Consider the following 27,114-nt stretch of genomic DNA (forward strand, 5'->3'; position numbering starts at 1 on the left):
GCCAGGCATTTTTTTCTTCTGCCTCTTATTTCAATTGAGGATCCTTCCATGCTGGTCGGTCTGCTGACACTCACAGGCCATTGGTCCAATCAGAGCGGCCGACAGCAGAGTTAATGAATGCAAGAGGAGAGCCGGGGAGGGGACAAGGGCAGTAACTCAATATGTGACCTGTTGTATCCAGTTAGCAGTGACATTTGGTGTCAGGTATCAGTTATCCACAATAACCAATCAGTTATTGGAATGGGTGCCGATGATGTGTCAGTTGAATAATGTTAGAAACACATGACACATGTTATGATGCTGTTTTCAATTTCACAATTCATATGAATGTTATAGACAGAGGAAATGCTATACACTGTGTGTGTCACCAATCTCTCTCTCTACTTCCTCTCTCTCTCCCATGCACACACACACACACACACACATACACATACACATACACATACACTTACACACACATACACACACATACTCATGGGCAGACATACTCACGGGCAGACATACAGACACTAACATACACATCACTGCTCTTTCGGCTGATGTCAACAGAAATCCTCTATACTAATGGCTCATTCTTCATATTTTGTTATGATTTGGCTTTTGTTTTTACTGTAAAGTCAGCAAGAGTATAAATTCCCAGCTGCTAAACAAGATAGCTATCATTATAGTTGTAATGTGTCTGGACTCAGCTTCACTAGTGTATTTTTGACATTTATTGTGTGTTTACATATATTTTAGAGGCTATTTCTACAGGAAATTTGTTGAAAACCCATATGAACTATATTTATGATAATATAACAATATTTTAGGTTGACAATAATTCTATTACACAATTTCTGATATAGAGCATCACATGCCTTTGTTTTAGAGGATTATGCCTCTAAAAACAGTGACAGTTTCCATGACTGCATTGGCTCTCTAGAGCTACACCTCTCTCCTCATCTCTCCTGATCTCTCCTCATCTCTCTTGGTCTCTCCTCATCTCTCCTGGTCTTTCCTCATCTCTCTTGGTCTCTCCTCATCTCTCCTGGTCTTTCCTCATCTCTCCTGGTCTCTCCTCATCTCTCTCTCACTCTCCTGGTCTCTCCTCATCTCTCCTGGTCTCTGCTCATCTCTCCTGGTCTCTGCTCATCTCTCCTGGTCTCTCCTCATCTCTCTTGGTCTCTCCTTATCTCTCATGGTCTCTCCTCATCTCTCCTGATCTTTCCTCATCTCTCTTGGTCTCCTCATCTCTCCTGATCTCCCCTCATCTCTCCTGGTCTCTCCTCATCTCTCCTGGTCTCTCCTCATCTCTCTTGGTCTCTCCTTATCTCTCATGGTCTCTCCTCATCTCTCCTGATCTTTCCTCATCTCTCTTGGTCTCCTGATCTCCCCTCATCTCTCCTGGTCTCTCCTCATCTCTCCTGGTCTCTCCTCATCTCTCCTGGTCTCTCCTCATCTCTCCTGATCTCTCCTGGTCTCTCCTGGTCTCTCCTCATCTCTCCTGGTCTCTCCTCATCTCTCCTGGTCTCTCCCTCATCTCTACTCATCTCTCTTGGTCTCTCCTCATCTCTCCTGGTCTCTCCTCATCTCTCCTGGTCTCTCCTCATCTCTCCCTCATCTCTCCTCATCTCTCCCTCATCTCTCCTCATCTCTATCCCTCACTCTCCCCCCTGTGTGAGTGTCTATGACTCTGAGGCGGCGTTTGAACCTTGCTGTTTGTAGCTGTCGCTGTGAGAGGAGGAGCTTGGCCCTGTCGCCAGGAGCGTAGCCCTGAGACTGGCGCTCCAGGTGTTTGCTCTGCCTCCTCCCCTCTCTTTACTCACACTCCTCCCTCAGGATCACCCATCCCTCTCTCTCTCTCGCTCTCGCTCCATCTCTCCTGAATAACACAGTACCCTTCATCTGATCAGGGAGCTCACTTACTTTGTGTGAAGGTGCTGATCTGAATGCACTCGTGTGTGTGTGTGTGTGTGTGTGTGTGTGTGTGTTGAATGTTTGTTGGGCCCTAGGCAGCGCAGAGATCTGCATCAGCTGAAACATTGGGGCAACAGTGCAAGCTAGTGGTGACAAAATACTACTGCACGGTACAGGTTCAAGGACCAGGTACACAAATTCCATCATGGCATTGTGACTTCATTGCATAATGAACATTCTTGTATTGAAGACTCCTTGGCCTGCGAGATTGTAAGTGTAGTACATATTGAAGTCCGTTACTTATTTCCTTTGGCTCCATGGTTGTAAGAATAGAGTGTTATTGACCGCTGTGAGTTGACCCTATTCTATTAAAATAATATTACTTTCCCCTTGTATCTCTCTATATATATATACATTGGCAGACACCTGAGAGAGAGAGGCTTATGGAGGCCTGTAAGGTATTGAGGGGATTTTTATAATAACTGTGCTGCTGAGTACATTCCATCAGAAGATGAGGGAACTCGGAGAGCTATGTGTGTGTGCTGTGTTTGTGGCGGTATCGAAAATGAAAGCTCCTTTGGGCAGGACGAGATTATGCACAAGTGATTAATAAGAGCAGTAATAAACAAAGGCCCAGGAGATGTTTGAGGTGCTTAATAATGCATTATGTTCATAAAAGAGCTGGGCCTCTCCAATGGATCCCCGTAGAGCAGGAGACCCCAGAGGGACCGGCAGAGTGTGTGCTCAGAACAGAGAGGAAGTGTGGGTGGGCATGTGAGTGTGTGTTCGGCGAGAGACATATACACTGCATGACCAAAGGTATGTGGACACCTGCTCGTCGAACATCTCATTCCAAAATCATTGGCATTAATATGGAGTTGGTCCCCCCTTTGCTGCTATAACAGCCTCCACTCTTCTGGGACGGCTTTCCACTAGATGTTGGAACGTTGCTGCGGGGACTTGCTTCCATTCAGCCACAAGAGCATTAGTGAGGTCGAGCACTGATGTTGGGCGATGAGGCCTGGCTCGCAGTCGGTGTTCCAATTCATCCCAAAGGTGTTCGATGGGGTTTCTGTATGGACCTCGCTTTGTGCACGGGGGCATTATCATACTGAAACAGGAAAGGGCCTTCCCAAAACTTTTGCCACAAAGTTGGAAGCACATAATCATCTAGAATGTCATTGTATGCTGTATCATTAAGATGTCCCTTCACTGGAACTAAGGGGCCTAGCCAGAACCATGAAAAACAGCCCCAGACCATTATTCCTCCTCCACCAAACTTTACAGTTGGCACTATGCATTCGGGCAGGTAGCGTTCAATGGCGGTGAGCTTTACACCACTCCAGCCAACGCTTGGCATTGTGCATGGTGATCTTAGGCTTGTGTGCAACTGCTTGGCCATGGAAACCCATTTCATGAAGCTCCCAACGAACAGTTCTTGTGCTGGCGTTGCTTCTAGAGGTAGTTTGGAACTCGGTAGTAAGTGTTGCAATCGCGGACAGACGATTTTTACGCGCTACATGCTTCAGCACTCGGCGGTCCTGTTCTGTGAGCTTGTGTGGCCAACCACTATGTGGCTGAGCTGTTGTTGCTCCTAGACGTTTCCACTTCACAATAACAGCACTTACAGTTGACCCGGGCAGCTCTAGCAGGGCAGAAATTTGACGAACTGACTTGTTGGAAAGGTGGCATCCTATGATGGTGCTACGTTGAAAGTCACTGAGGTCTTCAGTAAGGCCATTCTACTGCCGATGTTTGTCTATGGAGATTGCATGGCTGTGTGCTCGATTTTATATGACTGTCTGCAACGGGTGTGGCTGAAATAGTCTAATCCACTATTTTGAAGGGGTGTCCACATACTTTTGTATGTATAGTGTGTGTATATAATGGTACGACTGACACTCAAGCTCTGAAGTCTACATGACTTCAGTTTTTGTGTTTTTTCATAATTTTTTGTGATTGTTCACTTAACAGTTATTTTGTTATTGCTTATTGGTTTTGTAATGAAAAAAGAAAATATGAATGCTAACTCTACCAATTAAAGTGGTACGGTTAGTTTTTTGTTTATGTATATTTCTAAGAGCGTCTTTTGACATTGTTGTAGAGACGCTGGTTATTGATGTAATGCCATCTATGTCCTTCAGTCTGCCAGACAAAGGCATGTGTGGAACACATACAGCAGAGCATGTTAAAGAGTGTCTCTTTCAGCTTGTCTGTCAGTGAAAGACTATTCTTTCACCATTACTTTCTCTCTCGCTCTCTTTCTGTTTCTTTATCTTTCACTCCTTCACTCTCTCTTGTTCTGTTCTCTGAATATCAAGTGCGTATTACTGAAAAGACAGCACAGAAACCTATTGTTTTTACTGTAGATTTTTGTATTTTTATATAGGTTGTCAAAGTTAATATTTTGTTAAATGGTTTTATTGTAGCTACAAAAATCAATATAATCTATGTTGAAACAAGGATAGATATTAAATAATTGTACCTTGTGAGTGGAAGGTTTGCAGTTGTTAAAAGAATAGATTACTTTGTAAAGACTATTAGACTTTAGTCAATAAAAGTGTCCCCACACGGCTGCTTTGGATGCAGACTCCCATACTCTATAAGTATAATTTTTTGTTACTTTTGATTTAATTAAGAAAAGCTAACCTTTTTCAAAGGTAGCCATTTTGATGGTGCACTTTGTCTTTGAAGGTTGAACAAAGGACTAACAGATCAGTCAACCTAGTTTCGGTCCATGACAATACACTCTTCATTTACAGTGTTACAGTTTTTTGCAACAGCAGGAAATAATGTTTTTGGACCTTGAAGACCACTCATAGAGAAAAAACAAAACAAAAAACAAGACTGTTTTGAATGAAAATAAAAAAACCTTGAAGCACAGCCTTATAAATTAATTTGTTCGTGTTGTATGATGGGAACACAGCTGGCCTCATTAACACGCGCACAACAAATAATTATAGTTTTTTTTCCTCTCTCCAGCCAGCCAATGCTTGGCTAATGGGCTTGCTGGGTTAATTATGTCAGAGCGTAATTACACAGGGCCCAGGGAGACGTAGTGGTGCACCACGCTGAGCCCACACCGCCTAATGATGGTGTATTGCTGACAGGGCCAAGATGGACCGCCCCAACACACCTGCTTGTCTTGGCTCACGCCACCCTCGTCCACTCCCACTCACCACCACCGCCCACCCATACACACGTTTGGGACCTGTCTGTCCCATTGTCCCACCAGACACAGTCTCTATGTGGACAGAAACACAGTGGACCCTGGCCTAGTCTGGTCTACACTACTGTTCAAAAGTTTGGGGTCACTTAGAAATGTCCTTCTTTTCGAAAGAAAAGCTATTTTCTTGTCCATTAAAATAACATCAAATTGATCAGAAATACAGTGTAGACATTGTTAATGTTGTAAATGGCTATTGTAGCTGGAAACTGCTGATTTTTAATGGAACACATACATAGGCGTACAGAGGCCCATTATCAGCAACCATCAGTTCTGTGTTCCAATGGCACATTGTGTTTGCTAATCCAAGTTTATCATTTTAAAAGGCTAATTGATCATTAGAAAACCCTTTTGCAATTATGTTAGCACAGCTGAAAACTGTCGTACTGATTAAAGAAACAATAAAACTGGCCTTCTTGAGACTAGTTGAGTATCTGGAGCATTAGCAATTGTGGGTTCGATTACAGAATCAAAATGGCCAGAAACAAATAACTTTCTTCTGAAACTCGTCAGTCTATTCTTGTTCTGAGAAATGAAGGCTATTCCACGCGAGAAATTGCCAAGAAACTGAAGATCTCGTACAACGCTGTGTACTACTCCCTTCACAGAACAGCGCAAACTGGCTCTAACCAGAATAGAAAGAGGAGTGGGAGGCCCCGGTGCACAACTGAGCAAGAGGACAAATACATTAGAGTGTCTAGTTTGAGAAACAGACGCCTCACAGGTCCTCAACTGGCAGCTTCATTAAATAGTACCCGCAAAACACCTGTCTCAACGTCAACAGTGAAGAGGCGACTCCGGGATGCTGACCTTCTAGGCAGAGTTGCAAAGAAAAAGCCATATCTCAGACTGGCCAATAAAAATAAAAGATTAAGATGGGCAAAAGAACACAGACACTGGACAGAGGAAGATTGGAAAAAAGTGTTATGGACAGACGAATCGAAGTTTGAGGTGTTCAGATCACAAAGAAGAACATTTGTGAGACGCAGACCAAATGAAAAGATGCTGGAGGAGTGCTTGATGCCATCTGTCAAGCATGGTGGAGGCAATGTGATTGTCTGGGGGTGCTTTGGTGGTGGTAAAGTGGAAGATTTGTACAGGGTAAAAGGGATCTTGATGAAGGAAGGCTATCACTCCATTTTGCAACGCCATGCCATACCCTGTGGACGGTGCTTGATTGGAGCCAATTTCCTCCTACAACAGGACAATGACCCAAAGCACAGCTCCAAACTATGCAATAACTATTTAGGGAAGAAGCAGTCAGCTGGTATTCTGTCTATAATGGAGTGGCCAGCACAGTCACCGGATCTCAACCCTATTGAGCTGTTGTGGGAGCAGCTTGACCGTATGGTACGTAAGAAGTGCCCATCATGCCAATCCAACTTGTGGGAGGTGCTTTAGGAAGCATGGGGTGAAATCTCTTTAGATTACCTCAACAAATTGACAACTAGAATGCCAAAGGTCTGCAAGGCTGTAATTGCTGCAAATGGAGGATTCTTTGACGAAAGCAAAGTTTGAAGGACACAATTATTATTTATATTAAAAATAATTATTTCAAACCTTATCAATGACTACATTTCCTATGCATTTTGCTATATTTCCTATTCAAAGTCATTTCATGTATGTTTTCATGGAAAACAAGGACATTTCTAAGTGACCCCAAACTTTTGAACGGTAGTGTATATCCAACTCCATAGGAGTTAGCTATCCAGCACAAACAGATCTGTGGTTGACCAGGCTAGCCCTGGCCTGTTTACCCTGGGCTGTCAAAGAGCTGCCCCCTGCTGTGGGATGAGCAGTAGCAGAGTAATACCAGACCAGCGGCTGCTAGGAACCAGCCATGGAAGCTCATTATCTCATCTGTAACACTGATGCAAACTCAGCTTACAGTGTAAACAATGTAGATCATGAGACCACACACACATAGATTTCTATGATAGCTTACACAATAACACCAAACCAGGTAGAACTTTTTAAAGAACTGTGTTTAAGTTCAAATGATTCCAGGATCCTGAATGCCAACTTTGCTGGTATACTGTGAGGACAGCAGGTGTGTGTGTGTCCGGAATGACCTCTGAACCTCCTCCTCCTCATAACATTCTGTTCATCCCCACCATCTCAGAGTCACTGTGATTCATGTGGTAATGAATCATACTTCACTGGAGAACATGATGTATTAATGTGCTATGATTTATGACCCTCAATGAGGTGCTGTTATGCTATCTGTTATCATGACCTCAGGGCAGACGTCCAATCAGCCATCATTAAGATAAGGGCTGAATTACAAAATGAACTGTATTTGCATAGATAACGATATGACTGACTTCTGTACATAATGGTGGGTCAGTCATGGTTCACTTCATGATTGGGATTAAGTCATTCTAGGTATAATGGCAGGATAGTGTAAAATTCCATTCAAGTATTCAATATTCCTTTTATAGTAAAGATTTACAGTTAGAGATTTGCTCTTAAAAGAATATCCAGCACTGCATATTAGCAACTTCAATTAGTAGCCCAGTTCTCTTTAGTTATCAGCAGTCTTCTTTGACTCTGCCACAAATTATTACCCATCTTTCAGAGCTACACACTGGCCCCTCTGAGAGTTACCCCTGCTGCTATCCTCTTTGACTGGGTTAATTTTGTATACAGATCTACCATATACACTATATATACAAAAGTATGTGGACACCCCTTCAAATTAGTGGATTCGGCTATTTCAGCCACACCCGTTGCTGACAGGTGTATAAAATATAGCACACAGCCATGCAATGTCCATAGACAAACATTGGCAGTAGAATGGCCTTACTGAAGAGCTCAGTGACTTTCAACGTGGCACCATCATAGGATGCCACCTTTCCAACAAGTCAGTTCGTCAAATGTCTGCCCTGCTAGAGCTGCCCGGGTCAACTGTAAGTGCTGTTATTGTGAAGTGGAAACGTCTAGGAGCAACAATGGCTCAGCCGCGAAGTGGTAGGCCACACAAGCTCACAGAACAGGACCGCTGAAGCCCGTAAAAATCGTCTGTCCTCGATTGCAACACTCACTACCTGAGTTCCAAACTGCCTCTGCAAGCAACATCAGAGAGTAGAGTAGAGTATTACTTTATTAATCCCAACTTGGGAAATAGTTTTTTATCACAGCATGCATCATTAATGACTTACAATGACAGGACAACCAACAATAACCAACCCATGATAAAAATAAGAAGAAGAAGAAGAAAAAACATATTAAGACACATAAAGGCACATGCAGAAACCATAGTATCCCTAAAAGAATAGTCTGATTCAAGTGCTGTTTTCTATCCTACTCTGGGGGGAAACACGCAACAACATTTTCCAATAGAAAGACCTCATAAAACAGTTAATCAATTACACTCATTTAGGGCTGTCACCGTATATATTTTTCCATATATAGACACACCCTATGTGTTTTAATAAAATCAACTATATGCATTGAGCTAGTTTACGGTTTGATGAAATAAGACAAATGCCTCACCAGGGTGCCAGAGATCCAGATAACCAGAAGAAAAAAACCTTAACCTGACCCAACTATTCTCCTCCCGCTCCTGCTGGCTTTCGCAGATTCTACCATTACTCTCCCGAAGAAGACGGTAATAGGCTACACGAGGAGTTAGCAACATTTCTCATGTTGAATGCCAATGTATCTTAACATGTCTACCGATCTGCGTGCCAGTTATGGTTTTCATATGCACATTTTCGGGAAACAGTTTAATTTAATTTATAATAATGTCTTCACATCTCAATCATTGTCATGTGGTTAATCAAAATTCTATCCAAATCTAAATGAAAACTATACAAACCTAAAAAGTAACTTCTATTGCCATTGCCAACTATGTAAAAATAGCCTACATAAAGCCAACAAATAAAAACATTGCAGCCTGCAGGTAGAAAATATCCTGATAAAAATAAATATCCTATAAATCACATTAGCTACACATGGCCTGTCTGCAACGAATTTGAAACATTGTATCAACTATTAAGTTGGATCCAGCCCCGAAGCTTGCGCTAGCGAACTTCTAACATTGTATAAAATATTCTGGGCCCTCAGTTTACCCGCCGGTGAGCTCCGCTGTAGGCTATTTGCGCAAGGGATTAGAAGCGGAGCTGAGTACCGGCACCTCAAATGTTCTACTGCTTGAGCTTCTGTTCATCTTATAGAATATTAGCTCAAAAGTATTGTGGAGCTCCTGCACCTAATTATAAACAGTAGCAGCACCCAACATGAGTACCGGAACCTATTTCAGTCCATGTCAAGCACTGATAAGAAGTAATCAGGTGGGCCTATTTTATGACGTTTCCACTGGATCAGAGCATGGCATTTTTCGCTTTCATGCTGAGTGGTTATCTAAAGGGAGAGAGCTGGAAAGATTTTTCAGGGAGCCTATAGGCCTACATCTATGCGTGCGCGTCCTTACTCAACATTGACAGGAGCGCTCCAAACAAAAGACAATGACTAAATTGACAAAACTAATAAACCAAAACTTGTTTCTCACAAGTGTAGCACAGGTTGTGCACTCTGTAAACAATGTGTCCACTCAGACAATGAGAACGGGAAGACTGGAATACTAATATTGAATGCATTAAAATAATTACCGTGACCAAAGTAACAAACATTGTAGATTAGAAATTATAGGAATTAACGGTAAATGTACTACTGGTGATATATGTAATGGGGAATTGATATACACTAACAATCAAGCGCAAACAATTCACACAATGAAGTTATGAAACAATGAATGTGCACAAATTGACGGGAGAGAGCGCATTCTGGAGAGAGAAGTGCATTCTGCATCTAGGTGCATGGTCAATCTGACATCTGCATTGGCCATGCAGCATTTACGGTGATATGGCCTCAGCAGAAGTCAGGGCATTCATACTTCTTGCGCTTCACGGAGCAGTGCAGAGCTGTTGTCAAGGAAGTGAGTTTGTGTTTATACAGGATGTACCACCCCCACCTACCATCAACCAATCATGTCAATGCAGAGCTATACAGAGCCCTCATCATTGTTACAAAATTTGGGAGGTGCATGGTGATGCGGTACAGAGCTCGATTTTGCCTCTGCATGCCTCTGGAGGCTCCGCAATTGCCTCACACCCTCCATATGGAGCCTCCGACCACATTTTCGGATCAAGCATAAATTGGCTTTTAGTTTAGGCCTTTGCAATGGATGAATTCACTGAGATGGGCACATATATACTGCTCGACTAAAACAATCAACAGCCTAATGATTAAACAATCGTCCAGTCGACTAATTGGGGTCAGCCCTACACTCATTAAAAAGCCTCATGGCTGTGGGTAAAAATGACTGCCTAAACCTCTCAGTGGTTTAGACAGGATGAACCTGCTACTGAAGCTGCTCCTGTGTTGCATTAGAGTGCTGTGGAGTGGTCAGCACAATAACTGTTCATAGGGAGCTTCATGAAATGGGTTTCCATGGCCGAGCAGCCGCACACAAGCCTAAGAGTGGTGTAAAGCTCGCCGCCATTGGACTCTGGAGCAGTGGAAACGCGTGCTCTGGAGTGATGAATCACACTTCACCATCTGGCAGTCCGACAGACAAATCTGGGTTTGGCGGATGCCAGGAGAACGCTACCTGCCCGAATGCATAGTGCCAACTGTACATTTTGGTGGAGGAGGAATAATAGTCTGGGGTTGTTTTTCATGGTTTGGGCTAGGCCCCATAGTTCCAGTGAAGGGAAATCTTGATGATTCTGTGCTTCCAACTTTGTGGCAACAGTTTGGGGAAGGCCCTTTCCTGTTTCAGCATGACAATGCCCCCATGCACAAAGCGAGGTCCATACAGAAATCGTTTGTTGAGATCGGTGTGGAAGAACTTGACTGGCCTGCACAGAGCCCTGACCTCAACCCCATCGAACACCTTTGGGATGAATTGGAACGCCAACTGCAAGCCAGGCCTAATCGCCCAACATCAGTACCCGACCTCACAAATGCTCTTGTGGCTGAATGGAAGCAAGTCCCCACAGCTATGTTCCAACATCTAGTGGAAAGCCTTCCCAGAAGAGTGGAGGCTGTTATAGCAGCAAAGGGGGGACCAACTCCATATTAATGCCCATGATTTTGGAATGAGATGTTCGACGTGCAGGTGTCCACAAACTTTTGGTCATGTAGTGTATCTACCTTCACTTTAAATTTGACTTAGCCACTGATCGATAATCCCTGCTTGTCCACGTGTGAGAGATCCCTTACCGTAATCTCTGCACTTTGATAATGGAAAGTTAAAAGGATATATGGAAAGAGGCTGATAAAGGGATTTCTATGACAGTGGGTTGATGTGAAGAGCACTGTTTTAAGTCATCCTGTTTGTCTAAGAAGAGCTCTTCTCTTAAGTGTGATGTCCCATGTGACTGATGCAATATCTCCAGTGTTGGTGTAACAGTGAACACAGACACACAGGAGGCTCATTTGACTGTAAACGGTCCTGGGGAAAAATAGTTCAATCAATTATCTCTGACCAAGTGTTTCTGATGAAACTTCAGATATGTCAAGTGGCTATGGAAGTCTTTCAGTAAATTGCTTATTTAAACTTGTGCGTCTCTGATAAGTGTTTGTGCGTGTGACTGTTGTGTTTTTGTGGCCTGTTTAGACTTGGCTGTCTAGTCTCAGTGGTGTCTGTTGAAGTGTAAACGTCTGTGGTTAGGCTCTCTGAAAAGTCAGTTCAGTCTGTGCCCATGCTATAAAAGGATACGATTGTGATCCACACAGCAGCAGAAAGATGAACGGATGAAAGCTGTGGGAGAAAAGTTTGTGCAGAAAAGCAGCGATTTTCCCTCCTCTTTTGGAGTTTTGAAGGGCTGGTGTATGTGTCTCTATATCCTCCCTTCCTCCTTGTCAGACGGCTCCCCTGAGCCCCTCTCTCTGTGCTTTGGCACTAGAAGTCACCTCCTTTGGTGTGCGGCAGGCAGGTACACAACAGGAGCAGCTCTCCCTCTCAGAGCTGTTGAACTTTTCGGGAGGGGAAGAAAGGGAAGGAGAAGATTAAAAACAGCCCTGTGATGTGGAGTGCCGAGCCGCCTCCTGAGAATTCCTGGCATAATAATTTAAATGATCAAATGATACAGAGGAGACTTGTTAGCAGAGAAACCGACTCCTAGTTGGCCCCATGGGCCCAGCGCTGCTGCACATGCATTGCAAAGCAGCTCCTCTGTTGTGCTAAAGAATCCAGCTTCTTTTTTTTCTGTTCTTTTCAGGAGCAGACTTTTTTTCCACACTTTGTTGGATTTGTTTAGGTGTATACTCGGGACTAAAGTGCGTGTCATATTCTACTGAAATCTATGCTGCTTACTTTTTAATGAATTTATAGGTGATGCTCTCCATTGGATTTGATCTCAGTAGTTTAGTCTATTCATGTCATTAGGCCCAGCCTGTGAGATTTTCAAAGGCATCTCATTTGAGTGAATTCCAGAGACACTCTTGGGAACAATTTCTCAGTGGGATTCTCAGTCTCCTACTGTTGATACTGCTGTGCAGGAGAGCATATGATGTACTGTCCTGTACTGTCTCATGCAGGATATGGGATAGTAGATATCTTTTTTTATATAGGCTATTTAAAAAGTTACATTTTAAACATCCTGACATCAGTTGTATAATAGGATAAGTATTTTGACAGCAGCAACAGCATAATTGTGATATGTCATTATATTTGATCAAATAGATGGTCAATGAAATTCACTTGACTGAAGTGTTGAACTTTTAACTTTCCTAATAATGTAACCCACTTCAGCATCCAAAGCCATTTTTACATCATGTTCAGATGTACAAGCTCTTGAATTATCTCTCAATATTATTTGTGAGTGGCTGTTTTGTGTGGAATGGGTCATAGAAAAATATCTTGTGTGTTTTTGCTCTCAGACCCAGCTCCCGTGCTGGAGGCCACACACACCCTGGAGGAGAGGCTGCAGCAGCTGCAGAGTTCGGCCCCAGACAGTGAGGCCCTGGTCAGGGAGATCAGCAGGCACTGGAGGAGACACCTGGAGTGCCTTGACAAGCCAGGTCAGAGCCACAGCCCTCACAGCTCTCACCCCAGAACGGGGCCAGGCCCAGCTCACTGCTGCTTAATTGTTAAAACATTTCAATCTCAGAGAAAAACATCTAAGAAAGTCACTTTGATCTACACAAATACACTTTAAGCCACAAAAGCAGGGGTTTGAACAGAAATTACTTTGCAATTGTTTAGTTCTGAACAGAACACATTTTTTTTGTCGTTTTGTTCCACTGTTCCGACATCTTACCTTTTTGTAGTTAATACAGTGCATTCGGGAAGTATTCAGACCCCTTCCCTTTTCCCACATTTTGTTATGTTACAGCCTTATTCTAAAATTGATTAAATTCATTTTTTCCCCATCAATCTACACACAATACCCCATATGACAACGCGAAAACAGGTTTTTATATATTTTTTCAAATATATTAAAATAAAAAACAGAAATACCTTACATTTACATAAGTATTCAGACCCTTTGCTATGAGACTCGAAATTGAGCTCACGTGTATCCTGTTTCCATTGATCATCCTTGAGATGTTTCTACAACTTGATTGGAGTCCACCTGTGGTAAATTCAATTAATTGGACATGATTTGGAAAGGCACACACCTGTCTATATAAGGTCCCACAGTTGACAGTACATGTCAGAGCAAAAACCAAGCCATGAGGTAGAAGGAACTGTCCGTAGAGCCCCGAGACAGGATTGTGTTGAAACACATCTGGGGAAGGGTACCAAAAATTATCTGCAGCATTGAAGGTCCTCAAGAACACAGTGGCCTCCATCATTCTTAAATGGAAGAAGTTTGGAACCACCAAGACTCTTCCTAGAGCTGGCTGCCCGGCCAAACTGAGCAATCGGGAGAAGGGCCTTGGTCAGGGAGGTGACCGAGAACCCGATGGTTACTCTGACAGAGCTCCAGAGTTCCTCTGTGGAGATGAGAGATCCTTCCAGAAAGACAACCTTCTCTGCAGCACTCCACTAATCAGGCCTTTATGGTAGAGTGGCCAGACGAAAGCCACTCCTCAGTAAAAGGCACATGACAGCCCGCTTGGAGTTTTACCAAAAGGCACCTAAAGGACCCTCAGACCATGAGAAACAAGATTCTCTGGTCTGATGAAACCAAGATTGAACTCTTTGGCCTGAATGCCTAGCATCACGTCTGGAGGAAACCTGGCACCATCCCTACGGTGACGCATGGTGGTGGTAGCATCATGCTGTGGGGATTTTGTTTTACCTGCAGGGACTGGGAGACTAGTCAGGATTGAAGGAAAGATGAACGAAGCAAAGTAAAGAGAGATCCTTGATGAAAACCTGCTCCAAAGCTCTCAGGACCTCAGACTGGGGCGAAGGTTCACCTTCCAACAGGACAATGACCCTAAGCACACAGCCAAGACAACGCAGGAGTGGCTTCAGGACAAGTCTCTGAATGTCCTTTAGTGGCCCAGCCAGAGCCTGGACTTGAACCCAATCAAACATCACTGGAGAGACTTGAATATAGCTGTGCAGCGACGCTCCCCATGCAACCTGACAGAGCTTGAGAGGATATGCAGAGAAGAATGGGAGAAACTCCCCAAATACAGGTGTGCCAAGCTTGTAGCGTCATAACCTAGAAGACTTCAACAAAGTACAGAGTAAAGTGTCTGAAAACATGTAAATGTGATTTCAGTCTAAAAACCTGTTGCTTTGTCATTATGGGGTATTGTGTGTAGATTGATGAGGAAAAAAACACTTTAATCAATTTTAGAATAAGGCTGTAACGTAACAAAATGTGGAAAAAGTCAAGGGGTTTGAATACTTTCCGAATGCACTGTAAATCCAATGTGAAACGTGATAGCTGTAGTATCCTTAACTAGCATTGAAAAAGATAATCCTTTCTTCTCTAATAAAAAATCTCTCCCTAATTTCTGAATCACGCTTGTAACATCAGTGGGCTACAGTAGCCTACACACGCACACCCACTGGTAAAGATGTTCAGCTGGCAGGCAGACACTGGTATACGTTTCTGTGTGACAGAGTGAGGGATTTGCGTAGGCGCTTTGTTGCATTTTTCTTTTGTGGGACTGGAAAAAAATCCCCACAACGTAAAAAAACCCTGTTATTAACAGGTTCCCACGCTTTTAAAATAACGGTTCCGGAACAGTATAGCTCACTTTCGTTCCTGATTTTGATTCTGGTCCTTGAAAAATGGCTTTCTTTTCCGTTTTTCGGTTCTGTTCCCTGAACCTTTTCCAACCCCAGCACACAAGGATGTCTCTGTTCCATGCACTCTCTCTGTGGCCCCTCACCTCAGATGACCACAGCTCTCATATGTACTCCTCTCCCTCTCTTCTCCGCTCTTCTCCACAGACGACACAGAAGAAGGCCCAGCAGCAGTCTCAGGAGCTGGGGAGGCATCGAGCCGGACAGCCTGCGTGATGACTCCCAACAGCAAACAGGCCTTCAGAGCCACAGGCTCACCTCAGCAGAACCACCAGATCCAGAGCCAGACAGAGGGGTGAGAAACACAGGCCTGGTCCTCGCCTCCTTCACACCCCTGTGAACATGATATGATGTGTATAATCAAAACAAAAATTAGAACAGCCCTCACCCCGTCATACTGTACAATGAAAATAGATCAGGATGTAATCACATTTAAACCTTAAACTAATAAGTGGAAACAGAATGCAATGCAGTATTGTGTGCTGTATTCCTGAGAGTCTATGAAAGTTTGGTCATTACATTTACATTTACGTCATTTAGCAGATCTTAGACATTGTGTCTCTCTCATAGGGAGGTCGAAGACACAGATGCCACTCTGGCCGACAGACTGGGTGAAGCCGAGGAGAGGATCAAAGTGCTGCATTCATGTGAGTATTTTTGTCCGATGGTCCTTTTTGGACACTGTGAGGAGAAAGGACATCATGACTAATGCCCTTCCTTTATCTCTCTAGCTCTGAGTACAGCCCAGACAGACCTGCTGGACCTGCGGTGTAAATACGACCAGGAGAAGGCCAACAAGTAAGAGCCTGCTTGTTTCTCCACTCTATCTCTGTTCAAGTAACCAACTCAGCCTATGTCCATATTGTCCTCTATGCTGCTTCTCTAACATGTTCATTGCCATCATTCACTCTACTCATGGTCTCTCCATATACACTACTGCATGTCCCTACTCAGCCCACCTATACATACACCACTATGCTCAGCCTTCTCTCTTTAGCCATGCTGTCTCTACCCTAATCCACACATGGTCACTCCCCCACTGTAATGTACCCATTTCCAGTCTGAATGTAGTTGATGATCCCTGATTAAGGAATAGGGAGCCATTTGGGACGTTACCATGGTGAGACTCACTGACTAATGCAGGTCTATGGATGGGAGAGCTCTGTGTTGGCCTCCTCTGTCTGGCAGCCAGAGCCTTGCCTTGACAGGCCTCAAGAAGAATGGCTCCATTTAAAGATTGCTCCAGAAAACATTCTACCATGTCCTGGATCTGTGAGCGCTATGTATCCAGCTCAACGGTTGAAATGAATGTGAAGTTGTATGAAGGATGTCGATAGACATTAAAAGTAAACACTCCTTTGTTTGGGTTGTGCTGCGAACGGAGCACAGTGAGCCGGCGCTAATGGATTTTCTCCCAGGCTTAATCCATGGTGGAATTGAACAGGAGTTTCCAGACCCACTGCCATCCATTCTGCTGGATTTAAAGCATTTTCCATTTGACTCCCCTCTCATGTTCAGTAGCTGTTCACAGTGAAAGCTCTTTAGCTCTCTGTGAGGGGAGAGGAAGGATGGTTGTGTGTTGGTGTTCGGGCCACAGGGCCTGTGCTTCATTTGTGAATGGCTGGGTTTGTAGTTAGTGAGTAGGTAATGAGGAATACATCCTATAGGGGTTGACATATGAGTGGTAGTTGTCCTCAACTGACTGTAGTAGTCTAATAGGAATACTAAAGACACAACCCCCTGGCCCATAATCACCACTACCCCTCTCTCAGGACTCATCCCCATGGCTCTGTGACGCCAACTTTATCTCTTCTTACTCTCACTGACTTTTTCCTTGATGTTGATAATTAGGGTCATTTGGCTACTTTGGCTGATTTGAGTACCTGAACAGGTAATCAATACAAAGCATTTTTCCATACTGCACAAGCTCATTAAATCTGTATGTGACACCTGTTACCTTTTTCTGTCAATGTGGTCCCATCCATCCTAGGCTTATTGACGTGGTCTGGACACTGCCCAGAGCCCTATGAGTCTTGGACTTTACACCAGTGCAACACTACTACTAATTAATATGGAGAAATATTGGCTGATTGGGGCTTTTAAAGGTCCTGAATTTGGGGTTCTAACTATTGTTAACCCCACAAAATGTTGGAAAGCAATGCTTTGTGACTATTCAGAATGGGTGATGAGTTAAGTTGTTTGTGCCATTAATCTTCCTAAAGCAAGCCCATAATAACCAGCAGTGAGATGAAGGGGACTGTGGGGGCAGACGGAGGTGAGAAAGAACATGGTTGGTTTGAAAAGAGTTTGTTTGATAGTGAACAAGATCTATGATTTGCTCTCACAAACACATGTAGTGAATTGGAAAGGGATTTCTTTGTCCTGAAAAACTCCAGAAATCTATGTGCATATTTTAATCAATCTCACAATCCTCATTAATTCATTTTTCTCCACCTTTTGAAAATCAAGTCCCATGTGTCTAAAAAGAAACAGTTGAACCTCAAACAAACCTCATGAATAATCTGGCTGAGCTGCTATTTAAATTAGACTCCTCTGATTGTTAGATGAATGGAGGCATGTAGGAATGGAATCTCCAAAGAACTCTGAGTAGGGAGCAGACAGGCAGTCCATTTCTGTCTGGTTTGGTTGTATTGTAGGGCGCTATGTGAGGACTGTGATTTACTGTGAATCGTGTAAGAAAAGGGTGTTGCCCTACATTGAGGTCAAGGAGGGTGTATAAATCATGCTAGACTATGAGATAGCCCCCTCAGTAACCCACTGGCTGGTTCTGTGTGTGTGTTCCAGGGCGGAGGAGGTCAGCGTGATCATGACCAACCTTGAGAAGGCGAACCAGGTGAGTGAGACATGCCGTCCTGTAGGCAGCACTCTGATTGAGATGCTCATTCATTACGGTAATCAAGCCTCCTGTTTAATTAGACACCCTGCATCCTGCAGCCCCCGTCCCCCCTGCCTCCCACTCCCCTGCCTCCCCCTCCCTGAGCCCCTGTGATTAGAGGCGGAAAACCCTGGCCCCCGTCTGTGGGTGCTCCACGGCGCCACGGCAACACTCAATAGAGGACAGGAGAGACTGCCGAGCGCTATTGATGTCGGAGTGCCATGCGCTGGGGCTCTTACTTACCTCATTGCCTTGATTGCTATCTTTCCTTCCTAGTGATTTCTATTCTCTCTCTCCTTATCTCTATCATTTTCCTCTATTTCCTCTCTCTCTCTCTCTCTCTCTCTCTCTCTCTCTCTCTCTCTCTGTCATTCGCTCTCTATCCTACCTTCTCTCTCTCTCTCTCTGTCATTCGCTCTCTATCCTACCTTTCTCTCTCTCTCTGTCATTCGCTCTCTATCCTACCTTCTCTCTCTCGCTCTCTCTCTCTCTGTCATTCGCTCTCTATCCTACCTTTCTCTCTCTCTGTCATTCGCTCTCTATCCTACCTTCTCTCTCTCTCTCGCTTTCTCTCTCTGTCATTCGCTCTCTATCCTACCTTCTCTCTCTCTCTGTCATTCGCTCTCTATCCTACCTTCTCTCTCTCTCTCGCTTTCTCTCTCTGTCATTCGCTCTCTATCCTACCTTCTCTCTCTCTCTGTAATTCGCTCTCTACCCTACCTTCTCTCTCTCTCTCTCTTTCTCTCTCTGTCATTCGCTCTCTACCCTACCTTCTCTCTCTCTCTCTCTCTCGCTCTCTTTCTGTCATTCGCTCTCTATCCTACCTTCTCTCTCTCTTTCTCTCTCTGTCATTCACTCTCTATCCTACCTTCTCTCTCTCTCTCTCTGTCATTCGCTCTCTATCCTACCTTCTCTCTCTCTCTCTCTGTCATTCGCTCTCTATCCTACCTTCTCTCTCGCGCGCACTTTCTCTCTCCGCCAGCAGCTCTTAGATAAATGTTCTCAATATGAATCATTAATTAGCAGCCAGAGTGTGACAGAGCAGGTAAACAGTTTGGGAAGAAAGTGCGCTGACTAAACAGTCTTCTCAGCAAAATGGAGTGGTGGGCCTTGTCTCAACCCCCTCCTCTATTTCTTTTTTTGCTGAGGGTCTGTCCTCAGATTTATCTTTCTGTTCTCTTCAGGACCAGTTAATCTGTATATCTGCTGAGTGACTGACATATTGGTTGTGTCAGTGTTTTGTAGTGTGAGTTGTAATGCTGTGATGTTTGGTTGTAGAAAGCGGAGATGGCCCAGAGGCAGGTGGAAAGGCTAAAGGAACAGCTGGCCAGTGCCCGGAGCACCACCCCAGGCAGCTATAATCCACCAGAGGGCACTAGTGGGGTAAGACGAGACCACATCCACTTCCTCTTCAGATCAATGTGTTCCTCGATTTATTCCCCTTCAAATTCATTGACAGGGAGTCAAGTCAAGCTTCACATCATGGATCTTTTAAGTGTGTGAATTCTGGATGGCAGAATATTTGTCTTTTTGAAAAGGGATGATCACCTTCCATTAATTTACCCTTCAGTGTCTTTTACTCTCTTTGACTTTCTTTCTCTCTCACACCTGGTCTTTCTTTCTTCCACTTAGGAGAGGGATGAGAAGGGCGATGTGTTGCCATCCAAGTTGGAGGCTAAGCTGATTGCTAAAGACCGAGAGATCCTCAGGCTGTTGGAGAACGTACAGAGACTGCAGTTCGCATTACAGGAAGTCCAGGACATCTCAGCCAATCAGATCATATCGCTGGAACGCCAGCTGGCCTATAAAACAGAATCTATTGAGGTATGTCCTATTGCACACACTCAAATGGCAAGAGGTACCTTCTTGTTAGTGGAGTTTAGTGAAATATGCTTCCTCTCTTTGACTGTTTCAGAGATTAGAAGCTAAACTGCAATCCCAGATGGACTATGAAGAGATTAAAACAGAACTCAGGTGACCCACAGTGCTTAAGAAGAGACTACTAATCGTATTACACCATCTTATATACAGGAACACAATATAACATTCTTACTGTGTTTTTTTTCCTCTTGTAGTATCCTGAAGGTAATGAAGCTGGCCTCAGCGAATGGTAGCTCGTCCCAGGTGAGATATTTACTGACGGTCTGCTGTGTATTGCCTGGTTGTTCATAGCCCAGTATAAAACAAAGTAGTTTGTTTCTTAACAAAACAGATTTTTGTTTTCCTCTAAATGTTCCACTGCAGTCAGGGAAGGAAAAGTACAGCAGTGCCATTGAATGTCTCAGTGAGCGTCATCCATTGTAAGGATATCTACAGCCACTATAATTGATACATCGGAATTGAACAGCCTGTGTGTGTGTGTGTCACCAGAACTCTGCCAAGGCTGCAGAGGCTCTTTTGCTGGACAAAGAGGCCTTTCTTCCCTCTCACAAATACCTGATGGATAAGGCCAGAGTCTTACGCAACAATGGTGAGGCAACAGTGTCTATGGCCTCGAAAGCAGCAAAACCGTGATGTATCATGGGTACATTGTGACTGACTGATATACAAATCATATTCAGTAGTTATTTATGATGCAAGGTGATTTGTAGATCAGTGAGTCCGTCTCGACTCGCCTTCTAAGTCAGATGGAATGTCGAATGCGCCCTATGTCTATGACATCTAATTGTAGTTCTTGAAAGCTGTTTGTAGTGTTTAGACCTGAGTCTGCACAGTGTATGTAAACTTCATGTAGTGTCTGTGTTGGTCCTATGCAGCTGTAACCCCAGTGGCTGTGAAAGTGCTGCCAAACTGAGTGTGACTGTGTCTGCAGATGAGGACCAATCGGAGGAGTCAGGCAGGAAGGGGGGCAGGCCCACAGGGTCCTTCTCCTCAGTCTCCCAGGTGGATGAGCGTACCTCGGCCAGCCCTGGTCCTCCCACCATGGACATCTCCTCCTCTAGCCACGACCTCCCCCGCCCCTTTTCTGTGTCCCCCTGCTCAGGGGGCAGGCTGTCTGCGGACCACGTCCTCCACAAGCAGCTCCTCTGCTCCCCACTCTTCAAGAAGGAAGCCGGCAGCCCCATCATGGCCTTCCCCACCGCCCTGTACGCAGCCAAAGCCGCCCTAATGTCAACCAATCAGGGACCTGCAGGGGCTGGGGGCATTGAGGCCGGCCTGCCCAGCGACCAATCAGAGAGTGGGAGCTCCACCGCGGGCGATGATGACCAGTTGGAGACAGCGGATATTGCCTTCCAGATCAAAGAGCAGCTGCTGAAGCACAACATTGGCCAGCGTGTGTTTGGTCACTACGTGCTGGGCCTATCACAGGGCTCGGTCAGTGAGATCCTGGCCCGGCCCAAGCCCTGGAGGAAGCTGACAGTGAAAGGCAAGGAGCCATTCATCAAGATGAAACAGTTCCTGTCTGATGAACAGAACATCCTGGCCCTCAGGACCATCCAGGTCCGACAGAGAGGTGAGTGGACTGGACTGGACAGTGGTTATCCTAAACCACAGATATGACAGCAGATCACTGGGTGTGTCAGGAAATACTGGACAGGATCACAGTGCCCAGCCATGAAAACTCACTTTCTAAACTGAAAGAATTGCAGGCATTCATTTAAAAGTGTTTAATAGGTGAAAACTAAAGGTTGTCTTCAGAGGTATTGCGGTAGCAGTATTTTTATTTGAGGATTTTATTAGTGCTGTGGGATAGAGCAGAGTTGGCCACTCGGTCTCTCATGTGTTTTATTTTTGAAAGGCTGGTGGTTTAGTTTCTCTGCGTTTAAACCTTTTAATCCCCTTGGCCCGCACCTCAAACTTCTTCATGGCTTCCTCTCCCATGTTTGTTGTGTTACTTTTAAACTTAGTTTTCTCCCCAAATTTCAGTGCTTTTTAAAGTTGAGCTTGCCGTATACTGCAACCTCAGATGCCAAGATCTCAAAGGCAGCCATTGATCTAACAGTCAAAAACAAGGCCTTGGAACTGCCCTCTGATCAGCCATCCCACTCACTCACCTCCTCTCTCTGATACCCTCTCTGTGGCAGGGAGCATCACTCCTCGCATCCGAACTCCTGAAACTGGGTCAGACGACGCCATCAAGAATATCTTGGAGCAGGCCAAGAAGGAGATCCAGTCCCAGAGAGGAGGTGGGTCTGGAACAGGTTATGCATCTACTCTTTATTCAACTGTGCTAGGTCAGGTGACATTTAGATTAGCATTATTTTGGTGTATACCTTTTGAGAGCAATTTGTTTTGATGGCAGTTTAAGTTTTTGAAGTTGGTGTGGAGTGTGTATTCATAGAGTTGTATGTTGTGACTGTGTGTGGGGTGTGTGTGTGTGTGTAATGCGCTCTGCAGGTGACATTAAGTCATCCCTGGGCAGCCCCTCAGGCAGGAGCATTAACGGGGCGGGCGGCAGCTCAGATGACACCATCAAGAACATCCTGGAGCAGGCCAGGAGGGAGATGCAGGCGCAGCAGCAGGCCCTGATGGAGATGGAGGTCTGTAGCAGGGCCTCGGCCACCACCACTGGGTCCCAAGTGAAGCGCCTGGGGCTCCCTGAGCCCTCCAAGGGCCTGCCCCTACCCACCTTCATCAAACAGGAGGAGGGGGGCACGGTGACCGTGTGCATGGCCAACCCCGTCAGCAGCCCCCAAACCCCCCTCAGTGTCATCTCCCCCGCCGCCTTCGTCCAGAACATCATCCGTAAAGTCAAGTCGGAGATCGGCGAGGCAGGGATTTACTTCGACCAGCACTGGTCCGTGGAGCGGGGGCCCATAGGCATGGTGGGCGGCGTAGGGGGCAGCAGCTCTCGGCCCTTCACCTCAGTGTCTCCCTCCCTGTCCTCCTCCTCGTCCTCGGGCCCCTCGGCTCTGCCCCGGCCCCAGTTGGAGAACGGAGAGAGTCTGCCCAACAGTGAGGAGGCGTCTGCGGCCGAGGAGGACACTGGCTCGGGGATGATGCAGTCTGTGGAGGTGAAGGTGGAGTCAGACGTGTCAGTGAGCGGAGAGTCGACCGGCCCTGGCCGTGGCCTGGCCTACTACCCATCATACATCCCCCGCACCCTGAAGCCCACCGTGCCGCCACTGACGCCCGAACAGTATGAGATGTACATGTATCGCGAGGTGGACACCATCGAACTCACCCGACAGGTCAAAGAGAAGCTGGCCAAGAATGGCATCTGTCAGAGGATCTTTGGTGAAAAGGTGTTTGTTCACTTTACTTTGCTGTCCTAACTTCCTTACTTCCTTGTTTTGTCTGTCCATTGTTTTGGATGTCTCTTTTATGCCTTGTAGCATCATACAACTAAGTAATTAGCAAGGCTTCTTTTTAAGTAAAAGATTATTAAAGATGGTTCATTCTTGATCACGTGGGAGCAAAAGTGTTTATTTCTATAGATTGCGTGCTACCGTCCTCTAGTGGTTGTATATATGCAACACTTAAAATAGTAATGTGGTGATGTTGTGCCAGTCACTTTTGTTACATCTCAAACTGATTTTCGTCTTTATCAACTTGAGATTCATATTCACATTAGAAATAGCTCTTTACTATTTACTCCTGTTTACTGAGCTGTTTACTCAATTTTACTTGCTGACTTGCTGTTTCTGGTGTCCTCCCCAGGTGCTGGGTCTGTCTCAGGGCAGTGTGAGTGACATGCTATCTCGGCCCAAACCCTGGAGCAAGCTGACCCAAAAAGGCAGGGAGCCCTTTATCCGCATGCAGCTGTGGCTGCTGGACCAGCTGGGACAAGGACTCACCCAGCTCCCCAGCCAGAGCCTCTCTCAAGGTGGGCCACTCCACATCACACTGCAACTTGGACACATCTATTTTATAGAAGTAATACTTTGTATACTTTTAAGTTATGGTCAAATCAGTTGAATAGAGAAGGTCTCTTTGCTTCTTTATCTGTTGCTCTAACTGATGATATGGACCTCTGACTTCCGCCCATAGATAAAAGCCCAGTGACGGCCCAGTCGTCGCCCTCCCCGCCCCCCAGCCCAGAGGAGAGCCACCCCAGCCCACTGGTGGAGCCTGTCAGCCTGACCCTGGAGAGCAGCAAGGAGAACCAGCAGCCTGAGGGCCTAGTGGCCCCCCGCCCAGAGGGAGGGAAGTCCACCCCCAGTCTGCTGTCCCTCCACCAGCCCCACACCCCGCTGGGCATCCAGGAGCTGGTGGCCATGTACCCAGAGTTGGACACATACGCTATCACCAAGAAAGTCAAGGAGGTACTAACAGACAACAACTTAGGTGAGTCTGTTGGTGTCACTGGATATGGGTTTTAGAAATGAGTGTCTATGTTGTGGTGAGTTATTGATATGTGTTGTGGTTTTGTCTGACCACCTGACTAGGAAAAACCCTGAGTCTTAGTTATGTCATGTGTCCACTAGGTCAGCAGTGTTTAGACATATCTACTTTGTGTGCTCTGTTTGGGGAAATGTGTGTCAAGGTGTGTGTTGTTTACACCGTTGTTTGTGTGTGTGCGCTAGGCCAGCGGCTGTTTGGGGAGAGTATACTGGGCCTCACCCAGGGCTCAGTGTCAGACCTGCTCTCCAGGCCCAAGCCCTGGCACAAACTCAGCCTCAAAGGCAGGGAGCCTTTCGTCCGCATGCAATTGTGGCTCAACGACCCGCACAATGTGGACAAGCTGAGGGACATGAAGAAGATGGAGAAGAAAGGTTGGTCTATTTACAGCATGTTATCTGGTGTTCTGTTATCAGGGTTTGCATGTTAGCAGTATGTGTATTTACTGTACCTGCTCATGTACCCATGGATGGATGTACAGCAGCTATACTGTGTGATGTACTGATTCATGTTATTCCATGCGTCATCATTGAATTCTCTATAACTCTTTCTCTCTCTGTGTTGTCCTCCCAGCCTATCTGAAGCGGCGGTATGGGCTGCTGAGTACCGGCTCAGATAGTGACTCTCCCAGCGCACGCTCTGAGTGTGTGAGCCCGGCCCTGGCCTCCATAGACCTGTGTCCCTACAGCCAGGTGAAGAAGCCCAGGGTGGTGCTGGGGGCTGAGGAGAAGGAGGCTCTGAGGAAGGCCTACCTCCTGGAGCCATACCCCTCCCAGCACACCATCGAGATGCTGGCCTCCCAGCTCAACCTCAAAACCAATACAGTCATTAACTGGTTCCACAACTACAGGTCAGACATGGCATCAGATCCCCACCCCCAGAGAGAATAATTACATTTGATCAATACAGTACATGGAATTACTAACGGAATACTTGGATGCTTGTTTTGGATGAATGAAATACATGACTCCTTCTAACTGTTCATTTGATTGTTGTGTTTTTCTAAGCAGGTCCAGGATGCGACGAGAGGTCCTCATGGAGGGTCTCCAGGACAACGACACGGACGCAGAACACCACAGCTACTCTCCCTCGGCCACACAGAGCCCCACCTCAGATGGGGATGAGAGGGGGCTGCTGCACCCCTCTGGACGCACCCACCCCATCCGTCCCCTCAGCGCCAACACACCACTGCCTCATGTCAAACAGGAGGACGAGGGAGAGGAGGAGGAGAGGGACGGCTACATCAGACAGTCTAAGATCCAGTGTTTCTCTATGGGCGTCCAGTTCCCTCAGTTGAAAACAGAGCATGAGGACCTGATAGGTGGCTGCCAAGAGCTCCACCTGGCTCCACACTATCCTCAGAGCCTGAGGCAGGAAGAAGGGATGAGTAGCCAGGCTCAGGGGCTCTTCCACGGGGCGCTCTCCCTAGATGGCCCCCAGAGAGCCAGTCAGTCCAGGCATGAGGGTGACAACTCCAGCAAGTCTCCTGTGGACCCGGTCAGTTTCAAGGCATCATCGGTGCCCTGCCGCAGAAGCCTGGAGGTCTCCCTCAACTCCCCCTCCGCTGCCTCCTCACCCGGCCTCATGATGTCTGTGTCCCCTGTCCCGTCTTCCTCTACACCCATCTCCCCATCCCTGCCCAACCCACCTACCACAAGCACCAACCACAGCCTGGACCCTAACCCCCTGCCTCCCATCCAGAGCCCCAAGCCCAACAGGAGTGTTCAGAGACGCACCGAGAAAATGGCCAACCTCAACAACATCATCCATAGGCTGGAGAGAGCAGCTAACCGGGAGGAGACCCTGGAGTGGGAATTTTAGGCCCCACCCTCCCTCCACATTTCCTCAGTCCTGCTGACTCACACCGCACATGGGAGACTATCAAAGAGAAGCTTCCGGAACACATGGAGTGGAGCCTGGCTCCTCAAGGCCTGTCCTCCCTGTCTGATCACACTAAATAAATACCCCTCTTAGGAAAACAGGGGGAACCAGAGCTTAACTCTTACAGACAAATTCCCTTAGAGGACTTTTAGAAAATAAAAAATATTTATAAATGTGTTTGAGGTTTTTTGATAATGGATACTACTTTGAAATATATGTAACAGCACTAGCTGTTGTTTTACTTAATGGACTCTGACGTAAAGACTTTTGCAGCTATGGTGTCATGAAATGTACACTGAAGTTCTGTAGATTGCCACTGGGTGAGATTAAAAAAGACCGCTGTCTTAAGCCATCAAAAGCACTATAATTATTTAAAAAGAGACGCTGACCAAATTTGCTACTTTTTGAATAGCAATTTTTCAGATTTTGTCTGTAAGACAGGACAGTTTAAGTCAAGTAATGTGAAATTCTACTACTGACTGAGAGATAGTCCTTTAAGACTCTAAATATTCAACATCTCGTATGTTCTTGGTTGTATGTTTTGAAACATTTGTAACACAAACGTATAAAGTGTGGTTGTACATGTTGTAGAATTGTCTGCAATAGCCTTCTGAACCAGATGTAGCATGGTACTTAACTGACCCTGTTATCCTCTATAGTTAGTCACCTGTGATATACTTGAGCAAAAATGAGTGGAAAAACAAAAAAAAT

At 45.6% G+C, this 27,114-nt stretch overlaps 1 protein-coding gene across 1 annotated transcript in view; it reads left to right on the forward strand.

Moving 5' to 3' along the window:
• Positions 1-26,343, forward strand: part of LOC311141205 (homeobox protein cut-like 2) — a gene marked incomplete at both ends in the record, with an annotated part of 128,831 nt that extends 102,488 nt beyond the window's left edge. The window contains 18 exons of the mRNA XM_084176463.1: positions 13,013-13,153; positions 15,492-15,639; positions 15,915-15,991; positions 16,076-16,142; positions 18,150-18,198; positions 19,519-19,623; positions 19,873-20,064; positions 20,156-20,214; positions 20,316-20,364; positions 20,611-20,710; positions 21,053-21,694; positions 22,266-22,367; positions 22,579-23,426; positions 23,842-24,007; positions 24,172-24,468; positions 24,708-24,896; positions 25,096-25,372; positions 25,533-26,343. Coding sequence (XP_084032589.1) covers positions 13,013-13,153; positions 15,492-15,639; positions 15,915-15,991; positions 16,076-16,142; positions 18,150-18,198; positions 19,519-19,623; positions 19,873-20,064; positions 20,156-20,214; positions 20,316-20,364; positions 20,611-20,710; positions 21,053-21,694; positions 22,266-22,367; positions 22,579-23,426; positions 23,842-24,007; positions 24,172-24,468; positions 24,708-24,896; positions 25,096-25,372; positions 25,533-26,343 — 4,319 coding nt within the window. The remainder of the gene's footprint in view (positions 1-13,012; positions 13,154-15,491; positions 15,640-15,914; positions 15,992-16,075; positions 16,143-18,149; positions 18,199-19,518; positions 19,624-19,872; positions 20,065-20,155; positions 20,215-20,315; positions 20,365-20,610; positions 20,711-21,052; positions 21,695-22,265; positions 22,368-22,578; positions 23,427-23,841; positions 24,008-24,171; positions 24,469-24,707; positions 24,897-25,095; positions 25,373-25,532) is intronic.
• Between the last annotated feature and the right edge of the window lie 771 nt (positions 26,344-27,114).

This window comes from Coregonus lavaretus (genome assembly GCF_964263955.1).
Source record: "Coregonus lavaretus genome assembly, chromosome: 14".
Taxonomy (NCBI): domain Eukaryota; kingdom Metazoa; phylum Chordata; class Actinopteri; order Salmoniformes; family Salmonidae; genus Coregonus; species Coregonus lavaretus.